Raw genomic sequence first — 13,716 nt, forward strand, 5'->3', positions numbered from 1 at the left:
CCGCTCCGTTCCTCCGGGATAACCCTGTCCTTTGGTGACCCCAGCATGCTCCTTAATGTGCAGTGGTTATAAAAGGCTGGCCTTATTTTTTCTTTCGGAAGTAGTCTTTGCACTCTCAATGACAAATTCCCAAGGAAGGGAATCCGGCATCGGCCAAACAGGGAGGAATTTAGAGTTTAGTTTTTAACACCTTGCATACGGATGCCGAGAATTCTCGTCATTTTTTTCCCAAACGTTCCGGACTGATGACGAAGATTCTCATCATTTAGGCGCGTCAACCTAAACAATTTTAAAGCGTATAGTACATATTCGTTAGTACGTTTTCAGTAGTTGTTTGTTATTCATAAGGAATAGATGCATCATAACGTTTGATTGGGTAAAGTTATATTCCAAACATTAGCTTCTTAACCATGTTCAAACCAAAGGCATTACGCCCTAATAGGCACATATTTCCAATCTCGGCGTTCCTAGGAATTTAAATACCCCGGTACGCAACGTGTTAAGATTAGAGGGAGGGGGTCACAGGGGCACAGCTAGGAATTAAGGCTAGGGGGGATTTTAGGCACATCTAATACTTACGGGTGTGAGGGTATTGCATAACTACCAGGGTAAGCAGGAGTTGCGGGGGCCCTCCTCCAGAAAAATTTGCAGAATAATAGTTCAAAATGGCGAGTTTTACGGCTTTCTGAGGGATATCTGATAAATCCTATCTTTATTCTATAAGTCATACTGATCCAGATAAGTATAATGGATTAAAATTTAAAATTTCTCTGAGCTCTGGGAGGGGTTTTATCCCCGAAAAACCCCCCCCTCGCTGCGCCACTGGGGGGTCAAGCCAAATCTCATGATATTTCATTAATGTGGGGGGGAGGAGTCCGAAAATTGGTAAAATCACCTCACGTAATCGGTAGACTGGAAATGGAAATGTGCATATAAGAACTTAAAAATCAAACAACTGTGTGGGCATTTCCTCCATTGCAGTTGGGCCAGCCAGCAGGGGCAGATCCAAGATATTTTTCTGGGGACACACACACACACAAGAGTCAGACAGGTCATCTCATGATCTTAGAGATTAAAAACAAGATACAGCAATTTTGATATGAATGTTATTAATATTAAATGAAATTATTGAGGCTCCTTAATACACAAAATAAAACAAATGTAATGATAACCTAATTAAAAAATCTTGTCTATTTTTTAAGCATCTAGGGGGGCCTTGCACCCCCACCCTAAATTTGCCTATGTCAGCCAGAGTTGTCCAATGACAGAGGGAAGGGGTTGAAGAACCAATCCTGGCAAATTCACATGTCACTTGACCAGCTGTCCTCTTATTTATATCCCAAACCCTCGCCTTCCTATAAAATATTGTCTCTTGGACGCGAATCACTGGAAATACCGTGTATTTTTGTCTTATCTTTTAAAGGTTAATTGAACCCTTCCTTTGGAGAATCTTTTCATTTATCTCAGACATTGGGCATTCTTATTTCTATGCCACTCTGGTCCCCTCTTTCAACCTCTATACCCGTCACAGGACAACTCTCAGCTTGATTGTAAAGCAGTTGTTCGAGGCTTCCCTGTGCATTTTAAAATTACGAGGTAAACATTTAGTGTGGAGAACCATATTACCTTAACTTTTCTTTTCTACTTTCTTGAGCACAACAGACTAGAGACGGCAGTCGACTCAATTGGTCAATGTTGATCGACAGTTGATCAAGGGGGGAACAGGACGAACCTTCTTTATCTGCATGTGATTATAGAAGGGATTGTAGGGGCATTAACCCACGAGGTGAGGTCCAGTTCCTCCTCATTTTAATGTAAACAATAGTTTCCAAAATCTTACGTGTATCCTTCGGATATTGTGGAACTTAAATTATCTATACACAGAGGGTAGACGTATATGGAAAGGACAGCCCAAATGCATATTATTGAAAGAGAAGTATATGAGACATTTATGCTCATTTTGTCAGCAATTTTTACCTCGGTTTCTGTTCATTTTGCCCACATATTTTGTACAGACCCTGCCCTTCTGTACCCATTCCCAGTGGCATAGCAAGGCTGGGGATCCGGACCCCCCCCCCCCCCCCCGCACTATAAAAGCACACTAACTCAGCATTACAAAAGAAAACCAAATATTGAAAAGTCATGAATTTACAAAAGATTTCTTTGAAAAATGAAGTTTTTTCAATTATGATAACTGTTAAAATTAGTTTTAAACCCTCTACTAAATACCCTGCTTTTCAAAAATTTCCCCCCTAGTTTTGGACACCCCCCAAACAAAATTCCTAGTTATGCCACAATCCATTCCTCTGAAATAACTGTAGTTTTGAGGTTGGGAATGGTATGAAAGGGAAGGCAAGGCAGAGTGTCTAATTGTACGTACTACTCAGCAAGCTACTTCATTTTGCGAGTGGTGGGCTGTGTAAGGACTCCAGCCTTTTAAAAGAAAAGAGAAGGAGGTGTTTGTAGAAGACATTTCACCACTGATTCACATCAAATATTCATTGAATAAATGCTAGGCAGTCTTTTGCTGTTCAGCTGATAAAAAATTACTATATCTACCCATTCAGCATAGTATCTCTTATTTTATTGCTTCTGTCAGAATGAGAAACATAGTGAGGTTATAATTGGATGAGTAGTAAAGGGAGACAAGATGAATGTTTCAGGGGACTGGCTGTGGAAAAGAAAGGTGGATTGGATCCACTCACTAACTCTCATGCAGAAAATCAAGCTATTGATTACATATTTTGGGTAGGTGAGGGTGGAGCTCATTCCAGACAAAACCACTGTCTAACCGGTGCGATACCATGTATTCAGGGCAGATGGGCTAGTTCCTATTCTGGGCCAACTCCCACAATGGGGATTCTTATTTGGGGTTACCAAAGGCTTAAAAATCGACTCTTTGATCACCAAACCAATAGGCTTCCATACTCCTCAATAATAATCCTATGCAAGGTGAATGGAATGACAGATAATCAAGACTGTACAATGGTCAATTCCAATAACAGGACTATCCAGGGCCGGCTTGAGACAGAATACTTCCCGATTGATTTGTTTGCCCCCCTACCCACAACAGCAGTTTGCCCAGGTAAGTAAATTTTTGTTGCTGTTTGGGCGTCTTTTCACCCCCCTAGCTATGCCGCCCGGCCCTGGGACTGGCAAACAAATCAATCTGGATTTGAATCAATTTTTATGCTTATCGAAGATGTCTTTATGGTCACTCCTCTTTCTGCCCATACAGCCATTCCTTTAAATTCTCCTTTACCTTCTAGTTAGTAGTAGGACAGAGAGCAATTGTTAATAGAAAAGTGCTTCTTACAATTGAGTATACAGTGGACATGAATGATATATGAATGAGGCTCACACACAACACAACCACAGGCCTTTAAGTTCCCTTGTAAAAGTGGTGGGCATGCAAAGCAAAGGACATTGTTAAACCATCATTTCACTTACACAGTTCTTAAAATAATAGAATATACTTAAAAAGTTTTAAATTGATGGTATACATGGCCGCTACCATCGCCAGTGAACTGAAATGAAGCTCATTCACCAAAACAGTTTTTTTTTATGGGAGGGGAGACCGTCTTATTTCTGCTACAACCACTATCATAATCATGCGTGACCCTTTGATCCTCTGGGAAATGTGTGAAACAAAGGACCTCTTTCAGATGAGTATAAGGCAAATATTTACTCTTGAGCGCGACTGAATCCGACACCGATTTTAAATTTAAAAAATATTTCCATAGGGTGTAGTCCTGTACTATGGAAGAAAGTTTCGCGGTTTACATATACCTTTGCAAAGAGTGACGCATTTTGTTATAAAGCTTGGAATCTAATATCCGGACTAAGGAAAGTCTCATGTTTTCATCGATCAAGGTCAAAAATGCATTTGTTACGTAGGCAGATTGCTTAATAATATTAATTCTGAGCTATTTTGAAGTGGATACGAGGTCACGAAAATGTTGAATTCTCCTCATAAATAATCTAGATAATTTAACTAACAGAGTTGGATTATATACTAACGTTGGGAAAGCCTCGATTTCAGGCTGAAGTTACGAGGAATTTGATGTAGAACGCAAAACTTGATCACTTCACAGTCGTCTACGCCTCTACGGTCCACGGCATTTTGATATCCTGTCAGCTGTTGGAAGGTGTTGAGCAATTGAGATACCTAAAAGCAGATGAATCAGCTAGTGTTATTCAAAAGAATTTAAAATAAATAAAAAAATATTTAATAAAAAACGGGAACCATTTAAGGTACAATTTTGGTCGTAGTCGGAAGATGACTTTGATTTGACTTATTTTCGGTGATAGAACAGTTCCGCCTACCGATGACAACCTTACAGCAACTGCCATATTTTTCCTTGTTACATAGAAAAGTTGAAGCGTATTTGTCACTGTAATAGAACTCATTCGATTACCTTTATTTACTTGGTATTTCGCTGCATTTTAACTTAAGCAGTATTACTCAAGGTACAGTGGTCTTCATTTTTAATTTGTTTTCATTTCTACTAATTTGTAGTTCTCCGTTAATGAAATTTTATCCTTAATGCGTTTTACTTTAAAGCCCTACCTGCATGTTTATTATTTAATAGTAGTTCATTTTCAATCGTAATTGGTCAAGTTGTTTGAGAAGTCTCCATTAATACTGTACGTTTTCTAAAGTTGATGTGCGGCCATGATTCTTAGCTTGTGAACATTTTCCCCGACAGGTCTATAGTTGACATCTTGTATTAATTTGTAAAACCATCGTTGTCTGAGTGAGCCACGTTTTTATTCTTCTTAATAGCTTGGTATTTCCCTTACGATATATTCTTTAGTGATTCGTGTATACTGGCAGTCAGCCATGTTGTTTGTATTGACAAATTCTGTTTAATGTTGTCTAATTTACTGAGTGTTATTCGTTTCAGCGGTTATAACAGGAATTTGCATTTCAATATAGCTGTAACAATGTCGGCTGGTCCGTACAATTACTCTTACATCTTTAAATACATCATTATCGGTGATATGGGAGTGGGAAAATCATGTCTATTACATCAATTCACCGAGAAAAAGTGTAAGTACTGTTGTAGAGTTATTGTTATGGCCGTTGAACTGGATAATTGGAGAGATGTGGTTTGAAAATATTATTGTTAACTTATTTCAGTTATGGCTGACTGCCCTCATACTATTGGTGTGGAATTTGGGACGAGAATCATTGAAGTTTCTGGACAGAAAATTAAGCTACAGATCTGGGATACTGCTGGCCAGGAAAGGTTCAGAGCTGTAACGAGGTATGTTGCGTTTAATTACCACCGAAGAAGTTTTGTGTCGTACATTAGTCACGGCTTACGTCATAGTATTAGAATTATAGTAATTGCATTACCAAACATTTAATTCATCCGTACGTGTGTGATCTCGTATGTGACCAACCTAATGGATGTAGAAGAGTCTCTCCTTTAGTTGTTTTGTTAAAATATACGTATTATTTTCTTATGGCTTTGATTTTTCTTTAGTTCTATCTTTGAGTCTTTACCGCCCCCTTATTGTATGTTGATGACAGTAGATGTGTTCGTGGTACTATTAGCTTTTACGTTGTTAGCTCTATCACTCTTATTTTTTCATCTAATAGGTCTTATTATCGAGGAGCTGCTGGAGCCCTAATGGTTTATGACATTACCCGTCGATCTACCTACAATCATCTTAGTAGTTGGTTGACTGATACACGAAACTTGACCAACCCCAGTACTGTAAGTTCAGCTTGTAGCATGATTAATAGCACAGGGTGTTATGTTAAACGTCATATGAAAGAAATTTCTGGTCTATTTGTGATTGGCAGTTATATTGTGGATATTTCTTTCGTGATCATAATTGTGGGTAGGGCCTTTTCATCAAAATTTTCAATAGTATGATCAGTTTTAGTATTGTATATGGAAGAAATTATTTATCTTTCTGTAATGGATGCTGATTAGGTATATCATTTTGCGAAGAATAAAAAAAAACTTGGGGAGAAATTCGTGTATGCTTTACAGAAAGGAACTTTGGTGATCTTTGTCGACAAAGAAAGCCATAACTTTTTAATTTAAACCATTTTATGATTGATAAATTGTATAGAATTTGATCCCTAGTTTTGAGTGGTATTCATTGATTAGGGTCTGTTATAGGAATTTTCAGTTAATGTTGTAGTTTTGCTGTGGAAGTGTTTCAGGGTTATATGTTCATGTAGGAATTGGCTTCTGGCATCACTTTGAGGAAGCATAATATACATTCATGTTAAAGAAAACTGGTAATATTCCAATGAAATAGTGGTGTGGACTTCACATAATATGTGGCTGATAAAGTGTTTGTTTCAGTATGAGTACTTAAGAATTTAGTTTAGTTTAAAAGATCGCAGCACTTTTCCACAAATTCTTGTGGAAAAGTGCTACGATCTTTTATTTATTTAAATATGTCTAACTTCCACCAATTGAAGCCTGAATCTGTTGAACTTATTTTAAGATTTAACAGCTCATATATCTATAGTCCTATACTATTATGGTTTTGATGAAGACATTAGCAAAGTCATAGATGTTCTGCTGTAACACACACCTCTTGGCTGCAAGCTTTTAAGTACTGAGTGGTCTCGGAAACATGTTACACATTAAACTGTGACCTAGCAATGTTATCAAAACGGCTCAATCACTTGAAACATGCAGAAAGCAACTCTAAAAATATACATCCGGCGTGGGTCTGATCTTACTCCTTGCTAACTTCGTTTTCTGTATCCAATATACAGTGGGTTACTTTACCAAAACTTTGTACAAGTTACATATAAGTCGGGCATACACAGAAACCTGGGTGCCTAGTAACAAAAATTCTTACAATCCATTGAAATATTTTTCATTTAAACCTGATGAAATTATTTTAGTTGATGGGAGGTAACCAGCTCGGACACCTGAATACTGGATGTGTTGCATTAACACTGGGTTGGATTACAGGGATTGTATTAATTAGGGTATTTTCCTCCTTTTTTATTGTGAGTCATACCTGTTGTATGTATATGATGTGGTTCAGTATTTGAATAGGCTAAATATTTTAAAGTGGAAATCTTTACATCGATTCCAAACAAAGTGCAGAAGTCTTGGATGCTGGGAAATCCATGCTGCGACTAATTTAGCAACTCGATGAAAGTCCAATGCTTTGCTGCCCTTGGTGTAGTATGTACCTGTTGACCACAAACTTTTATAATGACTATACATTTGTAATGCTTATTGGTTGTAAAATCAAGGTAAATATGTAGTATCAAACGGATATGCCTTGAGAAATTAGCCTTGGGTTTGTTTTTGAAGCCAATGAGTTCACTTTTTCTTCTCTGAAACTCTTCTGAAGAATCCAGTATTTTCAACAATTTAACCTACTCTCCGTAGACCTTTCAGTTCCATGGACACTAGTAGGGTCTGGATGAAGTTGACCACTGTAATAGTGAAAAAAACTGATGGAATATTTATGGAGTATGGGGTTAGTGACAGGAATTTTATTGACATTGAGTGGAAGCCATAAAAGATAAAAAGGGATGTAAATAAGGGATAAAAATGTAATGAATTTTCAATGAAATGGGTTGATAGTCAAGGCGAGAGGGAAAAATAACTTCTTTAACAAAGTAGTATCAATATAGAGTTTTCTGTTATTGTCTGAGGTGAAGAAATTAAGTCCTCTTCTTTCTTCCTTGAAAAATAATACACTTTTATGTAGCAGAATGCTCTGGTAGCAAATATGGTTCAATGTTTTTGAACAAACAATTATGCTCCTCTACTCAAAGGAAAGATTTATGCATAGGTATTTTCATTTTGTCAATATTAATGCATCATTCATAGAGTTTCTAGAATGTTGTATTAAATTAGAGGGAAATTATTATTGTATTAGGGGGAAATTAACTTATGTGTGATTTTTGCCCTTCATCAGGCAGCATTGATGCTCATGTGGAATGAACTCTAGGGGTGAAATGGGTTGTCCATACATGAATTCCAAAACCCTGTCTCAAGCTCCTATTTGGCTAAGTAACTTGCTGGCTACATTGCCTCCATGTCCTCTGAGGACTGGTATGAGTTGATCTACTGTGTTTGAAGAGAATTAGAGAATTGAAGAGAACAGAGTCCTTATTCTAAGAAGAGTCCTGTTTTATTCATGGTATACTTCAAATTGATTAGTGTGTTGGAATTGTGTGCTTCGATTTGTGTTTTATGTCCACTGCAGGACATCAAATCAGGAATATGGGATGGGATTGTACACTCAGACCTGAAATAGCATTTCCTTGAAATATATTGGTAGATGGAAGGAAAAGATAAGTATGGCAAAACAATTCATGTGCATTAATCCGTTCTCTCGCGAGTTCGAAGTTAGAAAACCTGAAAGTTGCCACCCACTTTTTATGAGTTGGTGACTTCATTAGAGTTTTGGTTCATTTACTCGCTCAGGGAAAACATTTCATTGAGGGAAGGTAATTGCTCACAAGAAGGTAAACAATCTAAAAAACACGTAAAGCCCATGTTCAATGCTGAAGATTAGCCGAGAAGCAGAAGTACTTGGCATGAATTCGCGATGTCATCAACTTAACAGTGAAAGATTAATTTGGCATCCATTAATTATGTGAGGCATTAAAGAGGGAGAAGGGGTCAAGCCAATTCTCACACAATCTCATCTGAGGGGAAGGTGGGTCCTGGCAAGTACATATATAGCAATTGTTTTTTTTTCTGCAAGAAACTGTAAATTGCGATCTTGGTAATATTAAATACTGGTCTTAACTAATCATAAGTAAAAATAATTTAACAATGTTTTTTTTTAATAAACCCAATGCAATGAAGCATAGATTAACATATTCACTCTGGAAATATGTATTTTGAACAATCTCACGTGAGATTAGAGGGAGGAGGTAAGTGGGTAGAGCCAAATCGCAGGGAAAGAGAGTGGTCCAAAAGTTGGCAAAATCACCTGATGTAAATAATGGACCCTAAGGCCTCAAATTTTCATGGCAAATAACACAAGAAGTAAGTGAAGGATCAAAAATGGAAAAATATGGGCCTCTTGAATTTAAACCCTTTCGCGCTGGACATCAGGTGGAGCCAACGGGCATTTTCATATGCAGAACACCTGACGTCAGGTGTAGCTGTTACGGATTTTTCAACGTAAACGACTGGATGCCGGCTCTAGCCAACACAAGGGAAGGGAAGTGACCGCTGAGGTAGCATTGTCGAAAAGTCAGGCCTGGCCTGAGACCCAGCTTAGGGAGTTCTTAGGGCCACTCAGCAATTAAGCCTGACCCTGCCAATAGTTTTTTCAGTATCACATTTTTTGCATACTACAATTGTTATGCTTTGAAAAGAATTCTTTGTTTTTTTTCTGTGCGTAGGCAATTTTTAAATGAAATTTGAGTGTTAAAAATGATGGACTTTCGCACTTATAGTCCTATTACCTTGTATTTACTAACTTCGTTGTTATTAACTTTAGAACACTTAAAAATTCCACAATGCTTAAAAAAATGATAGCAATTCTTCTAGAAGAATAAATTATCGAAAATCAAACAATTTCTGGTGGAAAAACACTGGTAACGCCATAAGTTGACCGTGGATTCATGCTATGATAGGATTTGAGGGTGTAGTCCAGTGGCCGGGGTAAGGGTCGGGTGCCTTACCCTGTTGAGCTGGGTCCCAAATCTGAGGGTAAAAAATACCAGGGTAATTCCAGCCCAAAAAAGAGCTCCACATGAGGAGGTTTAAAATATTCTCATTATAGACATAGCACAGAAAACATTTTCCATTTGTAGTTGCTGTCAGGAAAGGGTTTAAACCATCATTATCAGCAGTAAGGAATGAATGAGCCCATTGAGTTTGGATATTGCCCTATGTTTTCTTTTTCTGAAAACCCTTCATGAACTTGTCTGCAGGGCTTTAGGTGTTTGAGTATTCGACCATCCAAATTGCCCTGCCATACTTAAAATGCTCAATGTTAAATGGCCTTTCCCGGTGGAGCACCATTGATAGTAATTGTTAAAAATACCGGAATCCCATAACATATGTAGTTAGTATCTGAAAAGCTCAGTTTTCTTGAGTTCAATGGAGAACCAACGGTCATGCATGATATGTCATTGACATATCAAGCGTGACCGTATATGCTTATTGAATGGTTAGATTATTAAATTGCCAATCCAAATTACATGATATTATGATTGTTATTTCATAATGTGGTCATGATAGGTGTTAATTTCAGAATGTAACCTTATGAAATAGGGAGGAAATGTCCAAAAATACAAGCCTTAGAACTGGAGTTTTTTTTTAAACTTGGTGAGGTTTATACAAAAAACATGCTGTTTCAGGAGCCAAAAATTTATGTTTACACCAAATAACTTACTCCATCTTTGATATAATTGAATTTTGTAAATGAAAATAATGTTCATGTACAGTTCAATTTCTACTTCCTGTGCATGGTACTATATAGTTGACTTCGGTCATTTTTTTCCATTTTATGTTGGCCTAGTTGGTGCAGCACTTGCTTATGTTAACCAAAGGGTCCAGAGTTCAAGTCCCTGCTGAAGCCTTTGTACACCCTCAAATAATAACCAAGTGGTTTTAGGTGGCCCTGGTAAAGGAAGTGGACCCATAGCCCCAATGTAAAAATTCTCACTCCTTCAGTTTAGACTAGGATGAGCTCTACCCACAACTAACTAAATCACCCTTCAGGTTGATAGACTCCATTTTAAGAGAAAATTTGCTAAGCCTTAATTTCAATCTCATGGCTTATTTTTGCCTATGAATCTGTTTTTCCTATCTAAGACGTAATACATATGCCATTATCTATCCCTGTTCATGTTATTATGTCAAATGCCACTTTTTTATGTTAAAAATTATTTATTTTAGTTAATCTGTGACTTATTCTGTATAATATTTTTTGTTGTTCTTTCCAGGTGATATTTCTTATAGGAAACAAATGTGACTTAGATGCTCAAAGGGATGTTACTTATGAAGAGGCAGAGAAGTTTGCGGAAGAGAATGGACTGATGTTTGTAGAAGCTAGTGCTAAAACGTAAGAGTTTTGTTTTTCGTTTATTTTTAGTTTAATTCTATTGCAATAAGTATGTACGGTGGTACCTTGAGATATGAGTACCATAACATATGAGATACTTAAGATATGAGCCATCAAGCGAACAAAGTTTCGAGCAATACGAGCAAAATTTGAGATGCAAAGAACGGCCAGGTGCAGCACTGCACACGGCAGTTTTAGTTACTAGTTAACTGCACATATGCGGATCTAGGGAGGGGGGGGGGCACGTGGCCCCCCCAGACCCTTAAAAAATATGCAAGATTTTTCATACGGCCCCATTATCATTGCTTTCATTTTGTATTACGAGGTAGCCTTGTGCCCCCCCAGAAAGGAATCCTGGATCCGCCCCTGTTACTGCACCTGCAACTTATCCGTCTCACATTATCTCACTCATCCCCCCAGTGTACGTGTTTACCTCTGTGTTGAAGTGGCTTTGCTAAGTTATTCTATACAACATTTTGTCATTTATAAATACACTAGCTGGTCTTTCGGCATTGCTCGGGAAGGATTGTACCCAGTTTCCAGGTTACTTGGAAATCATGGTCATATTGACCTTTCATTGGGAAAATATGAAAGAAACATGATTTGTCGGAAAGCATGGTTAAAAGGACAGCAAGGTAATTCATAGGCCGTATACCTGTAAATGGTGAAGTTGCGAGAAAAAGCAGTGTTGTAACTGGATGTTACCAAATCGGCCTTCACCTCGCACACAGCACGCTTGGAGATGTATAAACATGGCAAGTAAATGGAGATGTTATCGGGAGGTGGGATAGGAGAGGTCGGGGAATGGGTGCTAGGTGGTGCTGAGTGCACTTACATTGTTAGGTTAAGAGAAAATGATGCAAAGGACGTGTCGGATGCAACCAAAAGTAGCACTATGGGGTTCGGAAGCTTATGTACTAACTTTGCATGTGACCGTATAGATTGACCTACAAGCAATATTACGGAACGAATTAAACTTGTATCATTCATTCAGGTATCATTGTACTAATATTTATCAATATAATAATTATTATTAATGCAATTAATTATGATGGCCTTTTTATCTAAACATTTAAAATAATATGTTATGGAAGGTTAATTGGAATGAAAAAATATGTGCTTCAAGTTTCTTAGTCTCTAGCTTTAATTTTAATGACAGTGTAATGTTGGGCATAGTTGGAAATATTTGTGGAGGAGAATGGTTAAAAAATCTATGATCCTTAGCAGTTCACATTCTGATACTAGTAGGCCTTTGCATTAGGATTGCTACTTTGATGATTATATAACATAATTTTTTTGATTCATCTACTTTGGTTGCTCTTTTATTAGAATTCATATACATAGGTTCAGTGTAAATAACCCTTGCTCATGGATTTTCTTCTTTATATTGTCATATGCATTAATGCTCTGACCTACAGTGGAATGTTTATCATCATATTCATATTAAATTGTCAATGCTTTATGTCAACATTTTGCATTGTGTTCATTGTGCAATGCACAAGACCCAAACTAATTATACCTACTTAGAAATATTGTGCCACCAGTGAGACGAAGCATTTGAAATTTTTTAGAAGAAAATGGAATTACATACTGATCTGTTGAGGAGATTTAAGTTGCTATAAAACATGATTTATGTAGCTATGATTGTTTATTGGATCTGGAATATTGCAGTGAATTTCGTAAGTCTTAAGTAAATTTCCTTCAATAAAGGATGGGTAGACATACCTTCTTCGATAAATAACCACTTGTTAGAATTCATGAGGTTCAACGGCAGCGTAAGCCTCAAACAATTGCCATTAATTGAAGATGATAAGTATGCACTTCCCATCTGAGCTTTATGCATTTTTCTGTTTTAATTATGTTACGATGCGCATAAATTATTATGCTGGTTGTATTTTAGTTTGTAGTTATACAGTAAAACCTCGTTAAAGCGAGTACGGGCTATAGCGACACCCCGGCTATAACGAGAGATAGCCGATGCACCGTCAATTAACCCTATAATAAGCGTGTAAAAAATTCGTTTTTACGAGACCCTTTCGGCGTCGGCTCTCGCCATAGCGAGGGTTTCACCGCCGGAAGACTTTCATCAAGACTCTTTAACCTCTGTAACTGCTAACGATCTGTTAGAAATGAAGTTAATGGAGTGCTCAGACTCAAATTTATTTGGTAAACTGTCGTTCGATAAATATAGTGATTGACGAAACAATGCTTTGCATGATTTTTATTCAGTGCGGCGCTTTAAATTGTTTGAATAGTTAGTCGTTATTTGAGTAAGGAAATTTAGTGATGCAAAAAAACATCGCCTTTCGTCTGGATTTATGCTTACGTTTATCGGATAGATGTTTATCTGTCCCGTTCCTGTATATCTGTTCACAACAGGTATATTGGCTATTATTAGCTCCACCTCCGGTAAAGCGACAATTCGCTATAGCGAGTGTTTAGTAGTGCACCGTGGGGTGTCGTTATATCGAGGTTGCACTGTATTTTGTCCTACAGCAGCAACTTGGATAGGTTATTGGGGCCAAACTCCACGTAACATGAGCTTATGTTGAGGACAGTAACCAGTATCATGAGTTAAATTATATATTCAAAGAGCATAAAGATATAGCTGTACATATACTTATACTTAAGTTCTGCAAAACGTTGTTCAACGACAATTTTAACTTTCCAATCCAGGTGATGAAG

At 37.5% G+C, this 13,716-nt stretch overlaps 1 protein-coding gene across 4 annotated transcripts in view; it reads left to right on the forward strand.

Moving 5' to 3' along the window:
* The first annotated feature begins 4,302 nt into the window (after positions 1-4,302).
* LOC124169828 (ras-related protein Rab-14) overlaps positions 4,303-13,716 on the forward strand; it is a 28,873-nt gene continuing 19,459 nt past the window's right edge. For 2 of the 4 annotated variants that reach the window (XR_006867243.1, XM_046548614.1), the window contains exons 1-5: positions 4,303-4,470; positions 4,908-5,053; positions 5,144-5,270; positions 5,609-5,726; positions 10,913-11,031. Coding sequence is in view for 3 of the 4 variants with exons in the window: in XM_046548614.1 (XP_046404570.1) it covers positions 4,948-5,053; positions 5,144-5,270; positions 5,609-5,726; positions 10,913-11,031 (470 nt within the window). In the remaining variant the exon portion in view is untranslated. Of the gene's footprint in view, positions 4,471-4,709; positions 4,791-4,907; positions 5,054-5,143; positions 5,271-5,608; positions 5,727-10,912; positions 11,032-13,716 lie in introns of all 4 variants that reach the window. The other 2 variants (XM_046548616.1, XM_046548615.1) reach the window with 2 other exon arrangements.

This window comes from Ischnura elegans, chromosome 12, assembly GCF_921293095.1.
Source record: "Ischnura elegans chromosome 12, ioIscEleg1.1, whole genome shotgun sequence".
NCBI classification, from domain to species: domain Eukaryota; kingdom Metazoa; phylum Arthropoda; class Insecta; order Odonata; family Coenagrionidae; genus Ischnura; species Ischnura elegans.